At 39.9% G+C, this 25,529-nt stretch overlaps 2 protein-coding genes across 7 annotated transcripts in view; both read right to left on the bottom strand.

Annotated features, from left to right (window-relative positions):
- Window positions 1–10,096, bottom strand: part of EXOC1 (exocyst complex component 1) — a 28,741-nt gene extending 18,645 nt beyond the window's left edge. For 3 of the 6 annotated variants that reach the window (XM_071556462.1, XM_071556460.1, XM_071556458.1), the window contains exons 1-8: window positions 9,805–10,096; window positions 6,833–6,966; window positions 5,876–6,006; window positions 3,604–3,763; window positions 1,828–2,015; window positions 656–883; window positions 302–434; window positions 9–118 (exon numbers count right to left, since the gene is read on the bottom strand). In XM_071556462.1, the coding sequence (XP_071412563.1) occupies window positions 9–118; window positions 302–434; window positions 656–883; window positions 1,828–2,015; window positions 3,604–3,763; window positions 5,876–6,006; window positions 6,833–6,956 (1,074 nt within the window). In that variant the 5' untranslated portion in view covers window positions 6,957–6,966; window positions 9,805–10,096. Of the gene's footprint in view, window positions 1–8; window positions 119–301; window positions 435–655; window positions 884–1,827; window positions 2,016–2,746; window positions 2,768–3,603; window positions 3,764–5,875; window positions 6,007–6,832; window positions 6,967–8,309; window positions 8,353–9,804 lie in introns of all 6 variants that reach the window. The other 3 variants (XM_071556461.1, XM_071556459.1, XM_071556457.1) reach the window with 2 other exon arrangements.
- A 1,499-nt stretch (window positions 10,097–11,595) lies between these two features.
- EXOC1L (exocyst complex component 1 like) lies at window positions 11,596–20,996 on the bottom strand. Its single transcript, XM_071555191.1, has 3 exons — window positions 20,615–20,996; window positions 16,713–16,843; window positions 11,596–14,587 (listed from the first exon to the last, which is right to left on the bottom strand). Exons 1-3 carry the CDS (start codon window positions 20,775–20,777, stop codon window positions 14,324–14,326), a joined length of 558 nt encoding a protein of 185 aa, XP_071411292.1. The 5' UTR covers window positions 20,778–20,996; the 3' UTR covers window positions 11,596–14,323.
- Window positions 20,997–25,529: the final 4,533 nt, after the last annotated feature.

The raw sequence follows: 25,529 nt of genomic DNA on the forward strand, positions 1-25,529 counted from the left end.
AATAATACCTGTTGAACAAATACGCTGTTCAAATGACTAGCAAGTCTCCGTGCAAATTGCTCACGCAAGTCACTAAACCGTTGCTGTTGCTGTTTCACTGCATGAAGCATATCATGTCCTACAAACAAAAAGGACTTTAGAGAGTACAAAACACACAGTAATATATATGGGAACCAGAAGAAGCAGCGGTCACAATTTCTTCACTCTACAGAACAAAATGTGAGACTACTTGGAACAGCACTTACAAATAAAGGCACCACTGTAATAAATTTTGTTAGACTGTAGTTAACAAAAACATTACCTGGACGAAGAGCTACATTCATACACTGCAGAAGGGCATCTGCTGCATTAGTGCAGGCCTCAATGCCTCGAGAGGATGTCAGATCTCCCTCCTGAAGGGCCTTTATATGACCTTTAGCCAAATCCATGTGATTCTACAAAATAATGGATAGTACCGTCCAGGTTAGTTTGCTATGCTGCTGAACCAAGAATATAAACATAATTTCATCATTATAACTTAGAGAAGCCAGGGCAATAATAAAGCAGAAAAATAGGCTCATTATTTTGAAGGACAATCATGCTAAAGAGGGCAGCAACCTAAAAGAATTTTATGCTTTAAGTGAACAAGCATAGTAAACAGAATAAAAATGCTTACCACTAAGAACTCTATCTCTGACAGTAGTTTCACATTATTTGTGTTGCTGAGATGGATTAGATGGTTGCTTTCTGAAATTTGATCCATTTGCTCTTTTACACTTTGAAGCATTTCTTCATAACTGCTCAGCTTTAACTCAATTTGGTCAACTTCCTTTAGAGCTTCATCCAGTAACTTCATCAAGATATTCACCTGTTTCTCCGAAGCCATAATGGACTGGATATTTGCCTGTACAGAAAATAAAGTAACATTTAAGAGACACCTTTATATCTCAAAAGCATTCTGATATCTCCCTCTGCCTATATTACTGTCAAATGAACAGCTTTCAAAACTCATGAGGTAATCAACAAAACTGTAGTACTTCTGCAGTACTTCTCATTTAAGCTGTTACTGAACACAGCAGTTCCTCAGTCTATGACACTTTCTTATTTCAAAAAGAAAAGATATAAAACCAAAGCTTTGCCAAGTTCTTAGAACTGAAGTACTGACCTGCAGAAAAATAAAAAGCCAAACAGTAATATCTACTATACCAGAACACTTTTAGTTCCCAAAAAAACAGCTCAGGTGTTAAGGTCAGATTTCCTATCCTAAGATCAGCTGTTGCTATGACAGAAGCCATTTTCAAAATATGCAAGAGACACACAGCTCAAAAATTCAAAGAGGTTGTTGACTGTTCCCTCAAGACTGAAACCCCTGCATCTCCTTAAGTTTTCCAAGTGACCTCGAGAATGCTAGGTTGTTTAAAAGGAAAAATAGCAATATGGCACTGTTACAGGCAGCCAAATACTCCAATGTTATTAGACTAAACTAGTGTCCTAATTATGCTGAGAGTAGTAGTTTAAGCGTACGTGGACATGGATGTCTATTCTCTCTCTCCGTGCACCACTCCCCTCAAGAAAAGTATATGCAGAATGTCTCCCCTTTTTCCTCCTCAACTCCTCATTTTAAAGCCTCCAACTTACCCCAGAAGGCATAGAAGGCAAAGAGCAAAGGTTGAAAATTTCTAAAATCTGATAATAGAGAGGATGTAGCTCAGCTTAGGAGCAGAAACACATTGACATTTAAATATACAGCAGAATACGTTATTTAACTCTCCAAAGAATGCTGCATGGTCAGTATGAATGAGAACAGTTCAACATGCTGACATCCTGCACATTGGAAGGAATGTTTACCCCATCTAGCACTTGGAGCTCTCTTGACAACTTCTCTGCAAAGGCTTCAGCATTAGAAATAGCATATTCACATCCTTCCATCATTATTTCAATATCCTGTTCCTCTCTTGCATTTAACTCTTGGTATTCATCCACAGCTTCTTCATCACCTCCTGCTACACTTTGATTCTCTCCACTTGGAACAGATTCTTAGGTAGAGAAGAAAAATAAAACACGTTATCAAGTCCAGAAAGTCACAAGCATTTTAAGAGTACTTAAGTATGTTTAACTATCTCTAAGTAAATGAATTCATTGAACAACTTTCTTAACAAGCACTTGATACCTATGAACACTTTTTTTTAAGTCTCAGTCTTCCATGTGCTTCATTAAGATTTCTGGAACTGATTCCCAACAGAGATGCTTCCCAAATTACACAACATAAGCAAAATAAAAATATCCACCTTCCTTTATTGCAAGGGACAAACTTAGACTCAGCCTATTCACCTCTTACACTGGTAATCAGCATCAGAATACATGACAGTATTGCACTCAATTTGTTACCAGAAGACCAGTAAAAGTTAGATTCCCTCTTTTGGTAGACACAGCATAAGGGAAAAATACTGAAATTGATTAAGATATATGTCACTGAATAAATTAAACTTTTTTTATGCTCAAGATGAGTTTCACAGCAGAAAAATAAGTACTGGGGCAAGCGAAAATTAAATAACAATGGTTTCATTAACGACAGTTTCTCACAGCAGTGCTTACTTAATTTAATAAGCCACTCAAAGGCTGACAAGTGATTTACAGACATTTGAAATAACTCTCTTATCTCTAGCAACTTGGTAAGCATTATTAAAGAACCAAAATACCCAAACCAGCACATATTATTTAAGAAAACTGCTTACAAGGCAAAATAAAGGAAAAAGGTGTTACGCACCTTCTGCAACTTTAGGAAGTTCTGAAGAATTAAAAGGTATGGAAAAGCAGAGGAAAGGAAGCAGAGAATGTTAGCCAGACAAAGCACGAACAGTGTGTATATTTTTAAGTGACAGTAAGTTTGAAATGTTAGAGGTTGGTTAAAAACAAATTTTAGACAACAACAAAATACAGAAATGTTACCCTTCCTGTTTTACATTTCTAACTCAAATTCTTCTGCACATGCCAGTCCAGTAATTATTGCCAATAGTTTAACCACTTTTGACAGACTCAGCATGAGACACACTTACTCACTAGGCTTTACTATAAAAGTTTAACTATTAAAAGCTAATGTGATTGTAAAAATATTACTATAACATAAGCAAACCAGATACAAAGCCTTCTTAGCAACCAACCAGTCATGTAAACTGTAATAGGTGTTCCAACAGAATTTAACATATGCTTCAGATTAAGAACTGGAAAACCTCGATCTCTGGAAAGCTACAGAAGCATCACTTTTTAAAGCATTTTGCTAAATCAGGCGAAATGAAAACAGGAACAAAAGCAGATTCATCATATATTTAGATCTACCATATCTCAGAGGTAGATTTTACTTTGCTCAAGAAACAGAATGTCTTAGAAATACAATAAGCTTATCAATATTTAGGACTTCGTTACTGAAGTGTTTTGTCTCGGTTCTCAGTTTTCTAACAGAAAATCTGTTATATAGTCACCTTGCTTATCTGAAGACTTAGAAAATATAAAAGAATAACATTGAGTCAAAAAACCCATCAGGATTAGGAATATTTTTTTTAGTATATCTGTTTTACATCAATAATTATTAAACTTTATACTTCAAATACAGTTGTATGAATTTACCTTCCAAAAGCTGTGAACTAACATTAATAAAGTCAATCTTCTTTCTAAGATATCTCTGATTGAGTTTCCAGATACATGAAATGAAGGTGTTCTTTTCCACTGTGCTGCTTGCAACCCATTTGTACACTTTGTCAAAATGCAAGTCAAATTCAGGATTCTCCTGCAAAAGATGAGATACATTACAGGCTCCACAGACAAAGGAGTTTCTGAGTAGCAGAGATCGTTTATGCACTTAATTACTGAGATGATGGAATAAAAATTAAATTAGACAAATGCCAACCTTAGAAGAGACAGAAGCTCATACGCAACTCTGGTGCCCTGATGCACCTTAATAAAGGTGCTAAAATAATGAAAGAGAAAAACAAAAATCCAAACTATGAGGACAGCATTTTATGAAGCCAGATAAGGCAGCAGTAACACATAATACAGAGATCTGTAAGATTGTCTACAGCCATTTCACAGCACTCTCTGCCCTGAAACACTGTCCTCAGAACATGTAATCCTTGTGTTAGTCTTCTGAAAATAAAAATGGTATCTGGAGTTACCAACTGACACCAAATACAACACATTTCAGGGAGACTTAAAAGTAGTCAAGGGGGAAAAAATTATGAGCACTTTATATATTTTAAAGTTTGATGGTATTTGATAGGACTGAACAGGACAGCAAAAAACATTTGGCCTTTTAATAGTAAAAAACTTCTATGTAAGTATTTTTAAATAGATTTATTGCCTGTTGAGATTGTTACTTTGATAGTGATTGAATTAAGTACTTTCTACAGTCACATATGAAGTCAGTATGGACTGGAACTGGTAATACCCTGTTTTAAAGATCATATTACAAGCATTTTATGAGGTCCTGCCTCCTTTCGATGAAAAATGTTACTGCATCGGATATTTGTTAAATTCTTACTTATATATAGACTGGAAAAACTACTATTGCTGTCATTTATATAGCTACTATCCACAGATATATAAATGTAGATATATATATATATATCTTCTATGTGTAGAAGCAGGCAGCACAAGAAACCACATGACAGGACATTTTATTTCCTGTAGAGTACAATAAAAGCAGTTCTTTTTTTTTCTTTTGCTCATATTCATAAATATAATTACCATCCATTTCTAAATAAACAATATTGTTACATAAACTTGACTTGTCTCACAACTAGTGAAGGAAAGGCCTTGTGTCAAAAGAGTTGCATAGAATCATGTTGGAAACTAAACCATGATGAACCTACCAACTTTAATTCTGACACTGAATATGAGAGAGTTTGGCATTCAACATTTGGTTTTTGAAAGAACATTTCAAAATCTCTCATTAGAGTGGTACATATATTACAGTATATTTCTGCAAAAGGTTACCAAATCCTGTTTTGCAAGAAAAAGCCTGGAAAGACAGTGTAATTTTAACCTTAATAATCAATTCTCCAACATGGCATTTAGGAACAGTGACGAAAATCTAAAACCCGGCCAAGAAGTATGTGGGTAACTGAAATAACAAACCTACACTTGGGGACAAGAGGAAAAAAGAAAATCAAAAAGTTTGAAACCTTGTAGTTTTCTGCACTCTTCTTAAAATTCACTAGTTACCAGAACATAAAACCAGACATCATGGCACGAAGGATTTTCACCTCTGCCTGCTTATACATTTCATTTTATGGCAAAAGATGAATTTTACGTGGTGAAAAATAGGTTGCTCTTGTTGTTCTGTGGAAAATTCCACCACCTCAGGTCTGTATGCGTTCCAAGAAAAGGCCAATGTCAGGATTTTGACAACAGATTGTAAAAGTCCATCCTCAAGCTTATACACTTCTCACTAAGAATGGTTTAAGTGTCCTAGCAAAAAACATTACATGTAGTTGAACATTGTTAGTAAGACAGTAATAAATTTTCTAAAGGGAAACAAAATTTGGAGTAAAAATTTATGTACAACTTGAAACAAACAAAGTACTGGTCCTTAGCACAAGCTCTCTACAGTTACTGACAGATCACTACAAGGGGAGATATTTTGACTTATTGCTATTCAAGGGTATCTGGACTACTCTTACTCAATTTACCAGTTGTATTCTTGGAAAGGCTGAAGAAAATGAAGGTATAAGCAGCACAGGAATGCATATCCCAATTCATAATAAACTCGTAATTCACATGTTATCAGTCTAAGCTTTAAAGCAGCCAGTATCAAGGAAGTTAACTCCAACCAAGTTAACTCTTGGAACCAAAAGGATGTTCTGAGCAGAGCATTAAACCAAAAAAAAAAAAGTACACATACTTTAACAGCATCTTTGGCATCAACAACACCAAGGTCTCGAAGTGCCCACGCAGTCTGCCTTTTGTAGAAATCTCCCTTGTCAGATTTTTTCACTTTTACCACATTTACTTGCACTGGTCGTTCTGTTGTCACTATTAAATAAAGAGTAATTTCAAAACACACATATTACTTTAACATCTGTTTCTGCTGTACTTCAACTTCTGAAACAAATTATCTGTGGGGGAGATTGCATAATCTTTATTTGATGAAAGAGACCCTTCTAACATTTTAATACACGAGATGTACAGCTCAGTTTAAGTCTCCATCAAACAGGTGTGCATCTCTATACAGCTTGTGATGTAACAAACCCAATTTACAGCTACTTTTGTATACAGCAGATCTCAACCATGACCATGTCACTGACAAAGCAGACATAATCAGAGATTATGGCCAGAATAAAAACAATGTCAGAGATTTCTGTCAAAAAATATTCTAGCAAGCTAAGTTATTGACAGATCAACCCAAAGTGTCTAATATTTTTAAGAGATGTAACGTAATAAACATACACTTAAAGAACATTACAACTCAGTTCAGTTACTGTGCCTTTTCAGAACTTTCTGTCTTGGACTCTAATAAGTACTCTTCATTGCACTTTATTTTCATTTATCAGCCTACATGACTACTAAATCTCCTTTTAAGCACTATATAAAGACTGCTTCAAAAGCCCAACAGTCCCAAAGGAAAGAATTTTGATTCCTTCATTTCAAATGCAATGAGTTCTGTGAATAAAAGTACAGGGATTTGTTTCTTTTTTTAGTAGAAGGAATGAGGGAAGTACAACTGATTTTCTCCACTAGAAATGGAAAGCACTTGTTTTATATGGGCCAAGAAAAAGCATTGTAAATAAAGGTAAGATAAATGCAACTGAATGAAAAACAAAGGTGAAGACAAGAAATATGTTGTGGTATTCCTATGTACCTGTGGCACACAAAAAGCAGTTTCTCTTCTTTTTCCCTGCTTTGCACACGTTCACAATGCTCAACAGGCGTTCATCATTGGGAGTGAAAATATCCCTCTGTAAAGCATGCTTGATTGCAGTCATTCTCCCTCAGCTGAAAAATTTGAGAAAGTCATAATACACTCAAGCACATCTAACAGACACACAAAAAGTGAACCAGTCGTGTACTTCAAGTGATTCGTTTATTAAAATTAAATTCTATATGCAACTTAATGAATCATAATCTAGACAAGCAAGACCAGCCCACTTTAGGAAAAAGTCCGAGTTAAAGCTTACTATCTTACTTCAATTAGACAACTGTTATTTATCAACACTCAGATGATCTTTCAGCTTTATTTCATGGAGAACAGAACGTTTCTTTGTAGTAAAAGGAAATGTGAGGCATTAACAGCAAAAAAAAAAAAGTTGAAATGGGAATCAAAAAAGAAGACTCCTTCAGCAGTTAGTGAAATTTTAGAATGGACATGAATGCCATGGATCCAGCATAAAGATAGATGAAGACAGGTGAACAAAAAAATCCCATAAAATCTAATAGGATGGATCATGTGAAACTGAAGTCACTACAGAGATGATCTTAACTTAAAAGTCCAGAATCCATCAAATATACCTAAATTCTTCAATTAAACGTTCAGGACTCTTTCACCAAACCAAATGCTGGACAGACCAAATTTAAAATAATGTCCCATTTAGCAGAAGAAAAGGTCTCTCTGTCCCCCTACTTTAGGAAGAGTTCTCCAATACATGCCGGGTATGGTATGTCATAGCGGTCATTCAACCTACCACTCTGATGGCACAATTTCAAGCCTAAGAAATTATTACTTTTGTGTCTTGGTGAACCACATGCAGTCCTAATTCTCTTCTGGTAGACAGAAAAATCATTCTGATTCAGGATCCACCTCTTTGCATGCTTCCTCACTTCTTCCTCCCTTGATATCACAAATCCCATGTTACCCCATTCCCTGATATCAATGGTGTAGTCAGACATACACTACATCAGACCACATGGTCGCATAAATGAGGTGCATCTCACTAACAGCAAAAGTATTTTCCTAACAACATTGTTAACTTTGATTTCTAGTTTTTCTCCTCAGTGAGAATAGTTTTCAGGCGATTTGTGTAAGGTAGAGGACCAGAAAGGGTGAAAAGAGTCTGTGGGGTTGAGGAGGAGGAATGGACCTGTTCCCAGGGTTCCTTCAAGTGATTCACCTCTGCAGTAGCAGCACCAGCAGTGGGAGAAAGTAAAGGGTGAGAAGGGGCTGTAAGAGAATAAAGCTGTTCAGATTTGTGGGATGCATTAGCAACTGGTTTGTTTAAAAACATTCACTGAGAGTTAGGACTTCTTTTGTCAACATCTTCAAGTAGATATGCAACATGCTAGGGTAAAGCATTTGTACTAAAGAATTCATAGTGGTAAAGTAAGAGCAACAATAAACTAACCTTGCACCAAACAAGAATTAAATCCCAAGGAAGTCACAAAATTCTGAAAAAGAATTCCAAGACTGAATTCAGTATAGTCAGTGGGTTCCTTAGCAAAGCATGGTCTAGTCCCCACCAGATTCTAGAAATCCAGGGAGAAGGGCATATAGGGCAGGGCTAGGCTAAGACCATCCAGTACTGAAGCTTGTAGAATTCAATCACAAAAGAAAAACCAAACAACAAAATAGATCCAAAATCCCCCTCAAAGCTCCAGAAAATTAAGTAATTAGCAATATTCACTTGATTCAGAACAGTTCCTGACACTACATAAGAGATTCTACATAGTCTGAACAGAGCAACACTTAGACATCACATTTCAATGTTTTTATTTAAATACAGAAGCTCCAATATTTCTCTGAACTTGTGCCTTAGAATTCTACAGTGCATTAAAAATATGATTAATAGACACCACATGCTATGCTGCCTGATGCCAAAACAATACATGGAGTCAAATTTTGGGTTAGGTTGTTCTCTTAAAGATGCCTCGGTGGCTTTCTCTGATAAACACAGCAAAGACAAAATTTTAGGCACTATGGTAGTTTTAAAGATAGTAACTCAAGGGTTTGGGAAAACAAGGGCCACCATGCCAAGGCAGAATCAGTATTGTCAAGTGAGCAGAGCTCAGGGCATCCAAAGAAATGTGACATTATGTGACATTCCTATGACAATGTAACACTCCATAGCTGCTAACAGTTTTCCTTCTCTTTCATCAAATGCTGCACCCATCTTTTCCAAATTGTATCAGGTTGTCATTCCTGTTACTCTTCCACAGGTGCATGAGATGAACACAAAACAGCAACAACTTGTTGCATTTCAGAAATTTCCTTTCCTTCCTGATTTAGGATTTTATTTTCAGCTCTAAGTCACCACCTAACTACTGCAAATTGCTAATGCTCCCATTTCAGTGCTAACACAAATTGTCCAGGTAATGCAGTAGATACCTTTCCCATTAATCAGAACGTGATAAACCCAAAATCAAAGACTGGCTCTAACACAGAGTCCAATTTCTGTTACAAACTCAGCCCCCTTAGTCACAACCACCAAAACCATCACAATGTGCCATGACCAAGCACATCATTAAGCTTTTTACACTTGAATTCTGCTGTCTCAGAGGAACAAAGAATTTAGCCCAAGAAGGAGATACAGCCCATTCCTCAGAAAAATGCTTCAGGAGAGCAGAGGCCACACCAGAGCCAAGTAAAATCCTTCAGGCATTGCTGTATTTTGCTTAGAATGTTCTAGACAAAGGCTACGTGAAATCTGCCAAAGACATCACACCACAGATGCGGCCTGTCCAGGGAATCCACGCCTGGCAGGGCACAGCGATGTGTCCAGGCTCCTCACTGAGCACTGCTGGGCCCCTGCACCCCACCGGGTTAGAACGCAACACGCGAGCACAGCCCAAGGGAATCACTCACAATACCAATTCTTTAACAGCAAAACTCAGAAGAGCTACCTGCAGCGGCGGCCTCCCGAGGGAGGGCCCGTCCGGCCGCACCTCCCACCTGCGGGTCCCGCACACGCCGCCCCGGGCACGGCGGGCCGGGACGCGGGGCACCGCGGCAGGGCCCCACACGCCGCGGCGGAAGGGGCGGAGGGCGCCGGGATCCCCTCGCTGTCACCGCGGCGCCAGGACAGGGACAGGGACAGGGACAGGGACAGGGACGGGGGCAGCGACAGCGACAGCGACAGCGACAGGACAAGACGCGTCTCCCGCAGGCGCGACCCCTCCGGCAGCGCCGCTTCCGCCCACGTGACGGCGGCGCGCGGGGCGGAGCGGGGCAGGGCGGGGCGAGGCGGGGAGTACAGCGCCCCCTGGCGGCGCGCGGGTGACGTGTGCGCTCTCAGGTGCGCTCGGGGCGGGGCTGCGGGCGGGTCTCTGGGTTACATGGGGCAAAGTGTGTGCACAAAAGAAATGCAGATATACCTGATGCTGAAAGATGCGTACAGTGCATTACAGTGTCACACCATCTCAGAATTCCAAGTTACTATGTCCATCTCTGACGGCATGCTGCAATTCCATTTGGTCACAACAGCGTCAGGATAATGTAACTTCATAGAATCATCAACGTTGGAAGAGCCCTTCGAAAGCATCCAGTCCAACCATGCACCCAGGACTCCCACTGCGGTCCCCAGACCACGGTGGCACATCACGCAGCGCCAGGGGTCTCTCAAACACCCCCAGGGGCACCCCCTGGGCAACCCATCCCAAACCCTGAGCGCCCTGGCAGTTTCTTTTTGTACCTCATCAGAATCTCCTGGGTCTCACTTTAAGGCCATCTCCCCTGGTCCTCTCACTGCTGGCACAGCAGGATTGGCTGTCCCTCCCCTGGGACACCCTCCTTTCAGAGAGTTGTGGAGAAAGGTGAGGGGTCCCTGAGCCTCTTCTCTTACACTAAACCAACCCTCAGCCATTCCTCGTAAGACTTGTTTTCTAGACCCTTCACAAGCCTTGTTGCCCTTTACTGGCCCGAAACTTAGCACAGTGCTCAAAGTGTGGCCTCCCCAGGGAGATGATCCCTGCCCTGGTCCTGCTGGCCATGCTGTGTCTGACACAGACCAGGATGCCACGGGCCTGCTTGGCCACCTGGGCACACTGTGGGCTCCTGTGCAGCTCCTACTACTCCAGCTCTGTGAACAGCACTCAGATTTTGGCTTTGCCCCTAGGCAGAAGCACCCATAGTAACTGAGAGTCTTTGATGTCAGTGATGATCCAGACAGAACAGTTACTCTGTGACTAGTGATCATGGAATTTAGGATTCGGTGTCTAATCATGAGAAATGATGTAGAAACCTGGCTGTAACTACTTGTAGCCACTGCTGAATTCTGTGGAAGCCTGAACTACCTTCCATCAATACTTGCATGCAGTTAAGATTACTTGAACTGTATGATTTATTCACATTAGAAAACAGTATGCCTTTAGTGTATGGCTGATAAAATGCATTTGCCAGACCAGTAAAGAACAACAAGGGTTTTTATATAAATTGCCAGTATGTGGACTAACAACATGTAAAACTGTGATTTTTTAATTCCTGTATCCTTCTTCCACTTGACTGAAAGCACTAATTGAGATTAGTTCAGTTGCTTGGTTGGTTAGAGCATGCTGCTAGTAACACCAAGGTTGTGGGATTGATCCCCATATGGCCATTCACTTAAGAGGTGAGCTCAGTGATCCTTGTGGGTCCCTTCCAAGGGATTCTGTGATTAAATATGACTGACCAATTAAGTCTTGTGTTATGTACTTTTATTTTCTGACTTACAAAACAACATGCTGTATAATTCTAAAATATATCATTTATAAGGGCCAAGGTTAAAACAGAAGTTACAATTCAGTAATTTCTCAATTCAGCCACAAAATGTAACTGTCTCTAGCTAGATCTATAAAGACTGGACAAGGCAGACGTAAAATGTTGGAAAAGGTTTCATAAATCTGTTGTTATTAGGCAGAACTCTCTAGTTTCCTATCTTTAGCTATTAAATATGCCAGAAGAAAAAGAAACCACTCCAAAATGCAGTTTGTTAATGTTAAAATGTGTTTGCATGTTAAAACTGACACGAGATAATCTTCCAGGATGTACCACCTACTTCAGCTTCCCACAGACACTCTTTAGAAAGGGTGTTCGATCTTCCAGTATTGACTTTAAGACAAAATATTCTGAAATTATGTACTAAAAATTTCATTATACAATCCCTTGTTTTGCTAGAAAATTGATAATATGCTGAAAGTGACTGAACCTATTGGGAAATAGGTAGATGACAGGAAAAGCACTCTAGGTGTGTTACAATGCATATAAGCCACTATATGTGTATTTTATTTCAAAAGAGTGACCTGAAGTGCTCATTTTTAGAGGTTGTATGTTTTTATTACAACATGAATGATGGAAGCTTTTCCACACAGAAAACATTTCCTTGTGCCTATTAAGCAAAGAATTCATAAACATTACAGAAAACATTGTGATCTCAACAATTAATACACAGTTCAAACAAGACAATGCATCATGGATAGCAGCAGCATGAATTATACTTGCTATTGCAGATGGTTTTGTGGAACATGGATGTTGGGCAAATACTTGTAGCTAATAATCAAATGTCAGAACACATACACTTGCATTGGATTATCCCAAAGACATTCTCAAAAGAACAACTGCATTTCACAAACACTTACTGTAAATACAATCCTTCTCTTCAACATTATTCAGGTGGCAAATTTAAGACTTAATTCCTTACAAGTTCCAGAGGATGGGTTACCTGCATAAACTGGCCTCACAACTGTCATGATCTACATGATTACTAAGGTTTGTGTCAGAATGCATATAATTTGCAACATATGCCTAGAATAAATATATAACTTCTGAAGATTAGCTAATTAAAGGTATGGCCTTTCCTATACACACGCAATAGGATAACATTTAAAAAGTAGAAAGATGCGCATTTTACAGTTTTTCAAATACATTCTCATTTATCTGATGTTATTTCAAATTTGAATCCAAAGTATGAGGGTTGGTTTCTTGTAGCCTTGTTATGCTGAGAATGCATTGCTACACCAAAGTACATTTACACAAAGGTTTTCAAAGTTGGGACTTGACGGACAAGAGCAAAGTAGGAGTCACAGCACCCTTGTGTGACTATCCAATTCTACAGGTGAGAGGCAACATGAACCAGCCTGTGATTTTGTAAGAGCTGGCATCAGTCACCTTCAGGTCCATACCTGCTTTAGTCCACAGCTAACCTTTCTGTACTCTCTTGGCTGCCAAAAGAGAAAGCACATTTCTCCTGCAGGATGTTCTGACCAGAAGCTTCTCTGAAGGACCTTTTTGGTTGGCATTTCTTTATTGACTATGGGATAAACAGCCAAGCAACACAGCTGACTGACACTAGTATCACTGTGCTTCTTCTTATTGTTAAGATTGTTCTCCTTCAGCTCCTGCTCAATACAGCTTAAATTCATCTTCTGTGTCTACCTTAATATTCTACTACCACAGGTCCTGCTATTAGTTTTTATGAGATGTTTCAAACATTCAAATAGATTCCATCCTGTGGTAAGTACTAATATGCCTTTAGGTAGTGTACTGAATATGCTTACACTTAGCTAGAAACTAGTGAAAATAACTCATAATTCTATCAATTTTGAAAAGTCTATCATTTGCCTGCAAAGTAACTGTAGTAGCCAACAACCATAGTTTACACAGTATTTCATTATCTTTTGGTCCAGTGGTACACATGTAATCAATTTCTGTTCCCTAACCTTGCCTGTTTATAAACAATGAAGTTAAAGAAAGGAGATGTCAATGATACAAAAGTTCTGAAAGGCCTGACAAATAAAGCAATCCTGACTAAGAACATTTCTTTTCTAAAATAGTACCACAAATAATGTGAAGGCCGAAGGGAGTACTAAATGTTCTGTGGGAAAAATAATATAGCTGCTTAGGTGAAAGGTACCTGAATGCAATACTCCGAGTCCTCAGGATGAGGGTTGGATTCTTGCATGGATGTAGGTGTGATCTCTTTAATGGAGTTTTGCATTTCAACACATTTGGAAACAAAAATGTACATCATTCCCATACAGAACTCAACAGGTTGCTTTATTTTTTCTACTTCCAGGATATAAATCAGCTGGTAATGCTCTTAATGCTGTAAAAATATTTCCAGCTAAATATGAAAGATAATCTATACCTCCATGAATGTATGAGCAAATGCTGAACTATATGGATATAAGCAGTCACCAGTAACCATGAGAATTACTGGTTCTAGGTTGTGAGTCTCATGTATTTGTAAGCATTTGCTAGAGTGAGACCCTTCTAATATATATAAATGAATGGCCAATTATTTATGTAAAAAGTATGCTCCATTTTTTACTTCCATGTAAAATTAGAAAGCAGATACTGCATATCACTTACTAACTTTTTAATCAGATGCTTTATGAAATGCTGGTCAGTGAAAGTCAACCAGCCACCCTAATGTTAGAAAATGCATCTTTAGGACAAAGGACACAAGGAGAGACATACAAGGTTGGAAGCATAGAAGCATATCCTCATAAGTACTAAGCAATCCCTATTGCTGGATGACCAGATTGAATCATCATTTAGGTAGGTTTCATCAAAGTTCACAATCTTCAAGTCCTTCTTAAGGTACATTGCATTCAGTTTGCTTATTGTTCGAGCAAAGGTATATTTAGATGCACAGCTATATGCTTCCAGATTGTAGACCTTGTGGAAGTGCATATCAAAATATGGATTATCCTAAAAAAGAAAAAGAGAAATAAAATTGAGAGAGAATGGAATTATTACAGGTATTACAGTGTTAGAATGGCAATCTGTTGTTCTCTGCCCAGCTCCCTGCAGGGGTTTTTCCCTGTTTGATGGACTTTAAAGGACTTTGTGTATCTCTGCTATTCATCCTAAGTGGTCTTTTTAAAAAGTAGCAGCATATAATTAGCTGTAATTGAGTAAAACTTTTGAAGTTTGGGCAAGCAATATGGTGCACTTTATTTGGATTACACCATCTTGTTTTGAAATGAAACAATTTATCGTGTTGCCTAAGACACACTATATGAAAAGCACTTGCCTTAGACTGTAACTATCTATGTCTGTCAGAAGAATAATATTGATTATATTTCTTTGTGCTTTCTGGTTCTTTGGCACAATTAATCCTAGCAGCAGCTAAGTTCTGTTAAATTGTATGCATATGAATACCTATTATGAACATTTGTGTATGGCCAAACTTGGGGGGATGTGCCCTTCGAGCCTGCGCAGTGGATTTTTTAGGTGAGGCACAGCGTGTGCAGAACTGGCCCCACCACTTAAGTCCTAAGGTCCATCTGCCACAGCCGAGTGAGCTTGGACAGTGACAGTGAAGTCCTCAGGACTGTCTCTAGCACCCGGTACTAATCGGGGCCAACCCTGCTGTGCATCCAAGATCTGAAGGGATCGGATGTCAGGGAGGCTTTGAACTGCCAGGGGACAGTCCCCACTGAGACTCGAACTCATGACCTTGGGATCTGGAGTCCGGAGTGCTCTCCATTACACCATGGGACCACCCTCATGAACATTTATGGCAGTGTTAATCACCCTATGAGTTTGAGGTTCATTTAGGCTTTTCTTTAATCAAAAATGAGACAGATTTTTATCTCAGCTGTGAAAGGCTGAGTCATCTCTGAAGAATATTTTAGAACAACACTTCAGGAAAAAAGGTTGAATTCATGCAGCAAGTGATAAGGAAATCCTCTGGCTGCCTTGGCTCGGGAAGGAACAGGAACGCTTTCAGAAGCAAGATAACTTGGAGAGGGGATGCAAACAATTAGTAGTTTTGTCTTTTCTTCCCTTCTGGCCTAAACTGCTGAGAGCTCAGTGGGTGCAGGGGTACTCCAAAGCTGAGTTCACCTCCTCTTGTCTCCCACATTCCCATTTTTAGCCTTGAGGACCATATGCACAGGACAGAATGGTAACAACACGAGTTTGTCATTTTCCATGAAACAAAGCTCTGAAATATTTCTTGTGGGCTCTTGATTTCTCTTTCACTAGCATTATGAAATCTGAATTCTATTTTTTGTTCACTTGAAAGCACTTTCAAGGGGGAAAAAAAGGTAATTGTTTTTCTGGACTGCATTTATTGTACATGGACAACTGTTAAAGTGTCTTCTCATACATACAGTAAGATAATTCAGCTCACATATTCTTCTAGCCTTTGTAAAATAGGATTTAATTCTAATTTTGCTGTTGTTCTCTATTCTGCTACTGCAGCCTCGTTTTACCCTTCTGAAGTACTTGAGAGATAGGATTTTTCAGCAGCAAAGTCAGCCTGATCTAGCCAAAGCTGTTTCCTATTTACACACAGAACTAGACAAATACTGAATTGATCCAAGTAACACGAGATTAAGCTGTGTGAAAGACACAATTTTGTGAGCTGCTGCACCAAACAATGCACCTGCGTGGTATTTTACGCATTGTCTTTCTCATACAGAGACCAGGCTCAACCATTCAAATGGCAGGCTCACAATCTCCATATAAATACTGAACAGAATTTTGCTTTCAAATACACTTTAAAATCTATGGGATTCACTGCAGTTTACACTGGGAGCTGCAGGTGGAGAACCTTTTTTACCAGTTATGATGAACAAATTAGAAAACAACCAGCCTCTACCTCAGGTCTCAACCAGAGAGATGAAGATGATTAGAATAAGCATAAGAATCTCTCCTTCCTCTTCCTCTGCAACAGTGAAAATGGGATGTGGAGCGTCTCACATGCAATAAAACCAACATTCCTTGGTAATATAACTTTATTTTTCAAATGCATCTTACTGCTTGTATCCCAAATTGCAACACAAGAAAATGATACTTTATGTATTTAATAGTATGTAACACTTACAGTATCTGCTTCTTTTCCATCAATCATCTCCAGATCTTTCAAAAACCACTTTTCAACTATTTCATATTTCTCCTCTCGATTCACTCTCCAGTGTTTAACCATACATATTTCTACTTCTTCACTTTTAGTTACTGTAAGAAAAAAAATAGTTTAGATATGCAAGCATGTCCCCAAAGTTCCAATAATAGAAGCCTTAATCAAACTACATGTTAGATATTAACTTTAAATCACGACAGGCTGGGCTGTACAGGGTTATACTGGAGTTAATAGTTTTATTTTGCCAAGGTAATAGGAATAGAACTATGTTTTCAGCTATGAAACCTGTCAGCTTTTAGTAGATCTGGGATTTACCTTACCTAGCCTGTGAACAGAGTTTTGTCTGTTCAAAAGTCTATCATGTAAATTCACTAGCAGTGCAATGAAAGCCTAGTTCTGGCACTGGATCTGCACTTATCATTAGAGAAGGAGTGTTTTTAGGGTGCTGCAGTCAGAAAATCGCAAAACCTCTACCAAGGCTCTGTATTTACATGACTTGTGTTATACTTTACATTCTGTGGAGAAAGTTCCTCTTACACAGCCATTACTTTTATAGAGCAAAACTGTTATTTCCTTATACAATATGTAATTACACCACTTAACAAAAATAACATTTAAAAATTGTCTTGAAGCTTCAAGTTGCCCAGTGCTAACTTTGTAGAAATTACTATTTTCCAACTCAGGCAAGAAATTAGACTAAAAAGAGCATGAAGACTCTCTTTGCAATAACTACCATTATTAATTGATTACACTGAGTGCTGCATGGGAGATTGGATTTCTGTAACACACAATGATGATTGTGAAAAGCACCAGAGCCTGAACAATCTCCTTCACATCCAGCTGCTGATGGGTGCAGGGCAGGACACATCTCCAAGCCATCTGGTAGCCCGAGTTAAGGGCGAGATGTCACCTATGCCTGGCAGGAGCATTTCGACATCACAGCACGAGGCTAAAAACACAGGAGCAAAATTATTTTCTTTCTAAACACTGCCTGAAGTTTAGAAAACCCATTTTGAAACTTGACTAGCTTTGTCTTACTCTTGTTAAAACTTCTCTTACTTCTCACCTGCTTATAAGGAAGTGGTTATTAAATAAAGACAAAAATAAGACATATACTGGAGATATGCCTTCTTTCTATTGCAAAGAAAAACAGTGGAAAATGTATAAATTGGTCATAATTTGTCTCAGCCTACAGCTTTTCTATCTGGGAAATACAGATTACTCTTGCTTTTTTTTCCCTAGTGCTATCAATCATAGGTGCTTGATGATTTTTAACAACAAAAAAAACCCCCAAAAAACCCAAACAAAAAACCCCCCAAAAAACCCTAATACAAAACAAAACAAAAAAAAAAACAACAAAAGACCACCATTGCGTTATCTTCTGTGGAGAAGTTAAAATAATTTTCATTTGCAAGCCAATCTTTTCATACTTTCAGTTTCTCCCATTTCATTTGTTGATCTGCTTGCTTGGTAGGAAATATGTTGTCTCCCTCAAAGTTAAAACAGAAGGAAACAAGCCCAAGCCCAAAAGCCCCCAGTACTGTCAGGAACACAAAGGGATCTCCCAGTGAACCCCAGGTCCCCAGCATTGCCACTGCTCAACCACTCAGACAATAGAAATCCTGACATAAGGAGAGCACAGAAGTTTTTAGGAATAATGAAACCAGGAGCATGTCCTTCCCACTGGTGAAATTTGGGTGAACTAGTTTCGATTTAAAATACATAAATTTACTTTTCCTGCATTTATATGTTGCTTGTTTTTGCACTCAGTTAAGAGAGTCAAAGAAAAAAATTATATAGAACATGAGTTCAGATTTACCATGTCATTCTATTAAGATCTAAAAGCTTTTCATGAGGAGAGCACAGCTATGGCAATGCCTTCACAGAGCACAAATTATTTCTTGAAGTCTTCCATGGACTAAGCACCTTTTTCAGAGTCTCTGTTGGACAATACAGTGTTACTCTTATCATTTTTTCTTGGGCACACCAATACTGGGCTGTGAAAACAAACCCCTGAATGCAGTTGCATTTCAGCATTATGTTCTTCTGGGGTTTACGAAGCTTTCAGTGAAAGGATACTATTGCCTTCATGAAAGAACTGTGACTTGCTGTTGTGAAAAGGAAGGGAAATAACACTGGCCATATGGCACAAATCCACACCAGGATTTTGTTTCAATACAGATTTCAAAAGGCATAGACCTCTGAAGTTTTGTCTATAGCTTGACTGATGTTTTTTCTTTTTTCATTATGGTAATTTGAAATCAACAGGAACACACAGAGGTTGCATTGCAGGGATAATATTTTAGATAATGTGATTTGCTCCTACAGAATCACAGCAGAATACAGTAGCTGTTGGCAGTCAGATGCAACCCATCTTTCAGAATCAGATTTCCACTCTACTTACCACTTACTTGTCTGTGCCTGAATATAATAAGAGAGTTTAATATTGAATACTGGAGAGATTGCACCCTTAATATTCTACATAAATTTTCCTTTATGTCTTTAGAGACTACCAATCAGTTAATCTGATTAGACTTCCTTTCATGGCTTGTTCTCTACCTTAAAGTGAAATTTTTAGTAGAGATTTTAAAGGTGCATAATGTTATTTCTCCTCTTCAGATGTTTCACAACAGTGAACTGTTTAGATCTACCACATGCAGCTAACCATACTTCTACTGGACCGTTTCATAAACTATGAGTGAGGTTGGCATTTCTGTGTGTTTAAAAGCTCTATGATATTCAGGAATTAATTTCTTAAAACTATTTTTATAGTTCTAAAATATAAAGCCTGTTTTACCAACATTATAGGAATACAGGAAATGTAACTTGCTCAGTATTTCCAATAATCTGTAGATAACTCATATATTTTAAAGATGTCAGAGGTTTAGAAAGATAATGATCACAGAATACTGGATGCTAATCCAATCTATGTCTCAAGTACACATTATTTCTACCTGTTATGTATTTTGAACGTGAAGAGGAAACAGACTGGAAGAACCATTCACTTCAACCTAAGTACTTATGGATAACAGCATTTCTCTTTTTGAGTATCGTCCAGCGTTCTGAAATAATTAAAAACCGTAGGCAAACAAACACACACACACACACACACACCCCAACCCCCCCACTAACAAAGCAGCTTATCTGAAACCTTGTTCCATAACAGATTTTCTTGAAAAAAAATTAGGAAGTAGCCAGACAATTACCACTCGCAGCAATTTTGTTTTACTCACGGTTTGTCCTAATTGCTAACCCTAATGTGTATTTATTTAAACCACAAGCCTAGTTTGTTGTTTCTGATGTAATTGGGACAATACGTAGAACATTAGGCCAAGATGAGGGGATAGTGCAACGGCTTTTAAAATTACAAATGTTTCCCGCAACGTTAATGCATTGTTATACTTTTCTACGGAAAACGTCATTAGAATTACAGTAAGGTTTTGCTCTTTTCAGAGCAGATCAGGCACTCACAGGCCTGGCACGTCCAGAGCACTGCCAACAGTTGTTCTGCCACTGTCACGTTTCTCCGCGGGTGTCAAACTTCGAGCCCGTGTGAATGAGAAATCACAAAAGTCGCCGTTTCGGGGTTTGCTGGCGGTGCGGGGACAGCGACCCGGGCTCTGTGCCCTGCCGGGGCGCGGCGGGGCGGGACGCGGTGGCGGCCGCAGCGAGCCGAGGCGCTGCCCGCTCTGTGCCGCCGGGCGGTCCCGCTCCCTCGCCCGCCCAGGTACGCGCCCTCCCGCATCCCCGCGCCCTCCCGCACCCCCGCGCACCTACCGCATCCCCGCGCACCTACTGTGCCCGCCTCTCCTTGCAGAGCCCCTCGAGCCCGACGCCCGCGCCCCGCCCGGCGGCTGCCCCCGCACCTGCAGCGCACAGGTAGTAGCGCTGAGCACCCGCGCCCTCCACCTCGATGAACTCGTGCAGCCTTTGCCGCCGGGGGCCGAACAGCCTCTTCGCCAGGTCCTCCTTCACCAGCGAGGACATGGCACCCGCGGAGCTGCTCAGCGGCGGGCGCCGTGCCCCCATGCCCCGCAGCCGCCGCGCCGCGCCGGGCACTCGCGGGGCTCCCGGGCGGAGGCTGCGCCCCGGCCGTGCGGGGCCGCGGGGCGCGGGGGAGGCATGGCCGGCACCGACCCGCGGGGCTCCGCGCCCGCCCGAACACTTCCCCGCGCCCTCACGGACACATCCCCGCGCCACCGGGGCAGCCGCCCTTAAAGCTCCAGCCGCCGGCGCCGGGAGAGGCCGGACCGCGCATCTGCCCGCCCCGCGCCCGCCCCTCGCCGTGTGCCCGCCGGGCGCTCCCTCCCGACGGGGCCGGCACCGAGCCCAGTGAGGTCCTGGCCGCGGCAGGGAGGAGGTGCCGTCGGGGCGCACGCCCGATCTATCCCCCGGTCGGAGGAGGAGAGAACGAGTGAGAAAGAACGCAAACCAATCACACTAAAGTCAGGTTTATCAAAAACGAGAATTGTCAATTAATACAATTCTTTTTATCAGCAGATGAAGGGGTTGGTAGAATTAGTAAATGAATTAGAGACCCTTGTGGCTGTCACCACTGTTTGTACACTAATAGCTTTGTGACCGTTAATAGCGTTAAGGGGGAAATTACCTTATGCCTATATACTCACCTACAGAAGAGTTGTCAGAGGGCAGGTGCAGCCTGGGCACCAGGGGAAACGACCATCCCCAGAATGTTTACATCTGTAAGGGGCCTTTCACATCAGTATATTTGCAGAATTTTTTGTTGTTCCTGCCGCTCTATAGGTATGTAGGTAAAGGTGGGTCCATGCTCTTCTAATTTCAGTATCCATGATAGCCTTTATCAGAGTTTTGCCTTTTGACTCATTTCTGGCTGCTTCTAGAATTTCGATGTTCTCTTCTAATTCTTGTCTTCAGGCTTAGTATATCTGAATACATTACTGAGTTTCTCCTTCTTATGTTCCTAGTGCAACTTAGAAAGGGATCTAACTTGAGAATGAAACAGTGCTAAAGTGAAGGCAAGGTTTAAAATCTGAGGCTTTAAAAAAATTTGAAAATAGTAGAATTATTTAATGACATAGGTCTCCATGGTGCTTTGATGATGTGAAGCAACATGGAATTAAGTTAAAATCATGTTGATGTAAAATTAGGGAGTTTCATCCTCTGCTACAGATACTAAGCATATTGGGTTGACAAGTGGGAAAGGGATTGAAAAGAAACTAGAGGCTGTCGTTTGGCTCTCTTTTGGTCCCATATATTTGGAAATGCAGTTGTGATTCTTAGATATATAGATTAATTTTCTTCTCTGACTTGGGAGAGTAAGGGTTTTGATATGTTCTGCAAGTACAGAGCTTAAGGACAGAATTCATCTCTTAACTTCAAAGACTTGTTTTAGGAAAAGAGCACAATGCTCACTTCCAAATCAAGGCAACTGCATATGAAGAAAATGCCTTTTTATGGAGACTTTCCACTAGATAGCTGAGACACAGAGACATCCAGATGCCTGTCCACAACTTTGATAACCTGGTGTGAGATACTGGATTATTACATTAATTAGTGGCTTGGATCAACTCAAGTGTGTGTATGGCAGGGAAAGGACAGGTCAAATTTCACAAAGGTGAAATGGTGCCCCGCTCCACACCCTAGCCCCTTGGAGCCTTCATGGGCAGCCTTGGAACAGCTGTCCATCACTGGGACATCAGGAGCACTGCCCCATACTACAATCCCTGGAGTCCCTAACCCAGCCCCAGAATGGCTGGTACACCAGAGGTCTGCCCCACACCTTGCTTTGGAGCCCTAACCCAGCCCGTGAGTAGCCAGTGGGCCAGAATTACTGCCTGGGAGGGGTGGGAGGGGTGGCCACAGGAGATCAGAGCAAATAAAGCCAACACCATGAGGTCTGTACATTGTTGTGTCCCTACTGTCTGGCCACAAGGAAGCTGGAATTGCACTGGACTCAAGACAGTACCTATAATTCTCCCTTTGTCTCTCTCTTTCTTTATCTCTTCTTCTCCTATTCTCCTTTCTTGATACTTGAGTAATGTAAAGGTGGATGAGTTGGATTTTGCTAAGTCCTATGGGTTAACCTGTGCTAAATCAATGCTTTGTGGAACACTTTATTTTGGTTGAATGTTGTCTTTTAAACTTTTGCCAGGTTCTCTTATTTTCTGAAGTTTGCCAGTAAAAGTGTGTTATTTGACCTGCTGAGAAACATGTGTAGCCTCTTCTCCCATGCACTCAAGGTATAAAAAGAACTGAAGGCTCTGTCGGGTGGATTTTTGGAGCCTTGTATATTTTTAACATAAATCCCCTTTGATAAGCCCATAGTGTGAGCCTGAGGTCTTACGCCTGGCCATGCCTTGAGTGTGGGACTGCTGTACAAACTGGTTTGCAGTTCATGGTCCCTCTTTTTCTGCCAGGCATTGTCAGAATTGTCAGGGCTCGTGCCCAGGCTTCAGTTCATTACCACCAGTGTTAATAGTGCCATGGCTGGAGGTTTCAGTGTTCATACTCAGTGCCAGACCTCATTAGGAAGCTGATTGTGACTCAGCCAGTCTGTGGCTTATGTTGCGTCTCAGATTCTCAAACCTTTATTTTGCAGTTGTGAAGCAAGAAAAGTACAGACAAAAATACCCTCAGAAAAATGCCTTCAGCTCTGAAAGAATTGTCAATCACTTTTTCCCTTGGTATATCAGTTATACCCAGTTGGTACCAGAGAAACTGCGTGGATGGCAGTGACACATCACTGGTGTCTTGGAAGTGATGGAGCTGAGACAAAAGTGATGGGTAGATCTGGTGTCTCCTGACTCAGATTTTAATTTTTCACGGTTTCATCAAGCTGTAAGTCATTCTGCCTCAGTTCTTTCCCATTGCTCCTTGTTTGACAATGTTATGAAATAATGGGAAAGAAAATGCAACATAAAGAATAATTTCTCAGAGCTGTAAAGGATCCCTGTAGGTTGAAAAATATAACTTTATTTAAATTAGGCTTTACTTTAATGTTTTAGCCAAGAATGGTTTTCTCTGTTAACACTTAGTTCATTATCTGTAAGTATTTTTCACAGCTTTAGATCTCCATATGACTTTTTTAAATGTCACAAATGTGATTTTAGACTATTAACTAGAAATCATGAATATCATTCCACAGTGAGCTGGCTGTACAGAGCAGTTTCCAAATCTGACTTCAGAAAACTAATTCTGAGTGATCATCACCTGTTTTCTCCCTCTTGTTACTAATAATTTACTTTTCTCAGGTCTCTTTCCCCACTGAAATTTATAGATGATCTGTTTCCTAGTTATGGCTGGTTATTCACATATTTTGGTAACCATGGCAGTAAAATTAGATAAGCATAAACCTGGTTCAGTTGTCCCGAAAGCTGTTTGAAGCAGCAGAGACAGCAGTGTTTCCTGCAGAAGTGCTATTCAGTGAGGTACGTCTTGAGTCATGCAGTTTTAAAATAGAAGCAAAGAAATACATGCTGGAGAAGACATCAGTTGGTTAAAATGTTTTTTGTAGGACTACTTTTCTTCTAAGTGTTTTGAAGACTCCACTAGAAGAGTGTCATACCAGCCTCAGGATATATGGATGTTCAAACGGATGGTGACTCAAGATTTCATCCGTTCTGTTAAAGAATACTAAAATGCAAATATGACTGGTGTCTCTAATGGTATGATGTAACTGCGTGGTTTAAAAAAACAGTACTGTTCTCTCTTCATGGAAAAAGGGAGGTAAAAGAGTTTATCTGAAGTTTTATTTAACTGAATCTCAAATTTGTCCAGTTTATATTGATTTTATACTGGATTAGCATCTTCAAAATGTGATCATGACCTTCACTGGGATAAATGATGCCAGATCATTTCAACATCCCATTCAAAGCTTTCCTTTCAACAGAAAATACACACACGTTCTTCATACAATAGTAACCAGATGCTGTTTTGTGGATGGAGTTGGGAAGCATATTTTGAAATATAACACAAAAGTGTGAGGTATCCAATTCTTCTATGAAGAATTTACATGTTGAATTTTACACATGTGTGAGCTAAAAATTAGGGCTTCAAGTAAATTCACTTATTTGCTAAGAGCTTAAGTTCCTGTTCAGCAAAGCACCAAATAACACTCTGATGAATTGGAACCACATTTAATTAGAAGCGTAAAATCCTGGCATGATGGATTCAGCACTTTGTTATTCAAATATAGCCCCTTCAATATCATACAGTTTTCTTTGTGGAAGCAAAACTCTAAAGATAGGAATAAAGTAAAAAAAAAAAAAGGTTAAAGCTAATCCTGTGAGTTTCTCAGCATATAACTCACAGTTAATCTTTTGGCAGCTGAAAGCATTTGAAAGCTTAGCTCAGGATTTTGAAAGCTGTGTTTAAAACAGTAACTCTTGGTGGCATATTTTATAAAAATACAGGGAACACGCAATAGAGGGTTACTTTGACCAAGAAGTCAAGAAGTATCCTGATAATTGCATTTGAAGTAAATTAGGTTGTGTTTGAAGTAAATTAGGTTGTGATGCCAGTCAAAATGCCCTTTTGTGTTCTCATTTTCTTGTAAGTTTTTTAAAAATGCTATTTTTCTTCCAGAGTTACTCAGAGCTACTTGAACAGATATTCTGTCAAAAGCCTCTTCCTACTTTTTAATAATGATTTTCATCTCTACATCTGTAGGCTCAAGTAATAAATTTCATTTGTCTTGGCACAAGAACCATTCTCTTCCCTCATGAAAACTGAACATTATTATTAATGTAGATAGTCAATTACTTCAGATTAATGTGGATTTATATTTTAAATCAATACATC

This window comes from Pithys albifrons, chromosome 5 (genome assembly GCF_047495875.1).
Source record: "Pithys albifrons albifrons isolate INPA30051 chromosome 5, PitAlb_v1, whole genome shotgun sequence".
In the NCBI taxonomy this organism is placed as follows: Eukaryota; Metazoa; Chordata; class Aves; order Passeriformes; family Thamnophilidae; genus Pithys; species Pithys albifrons.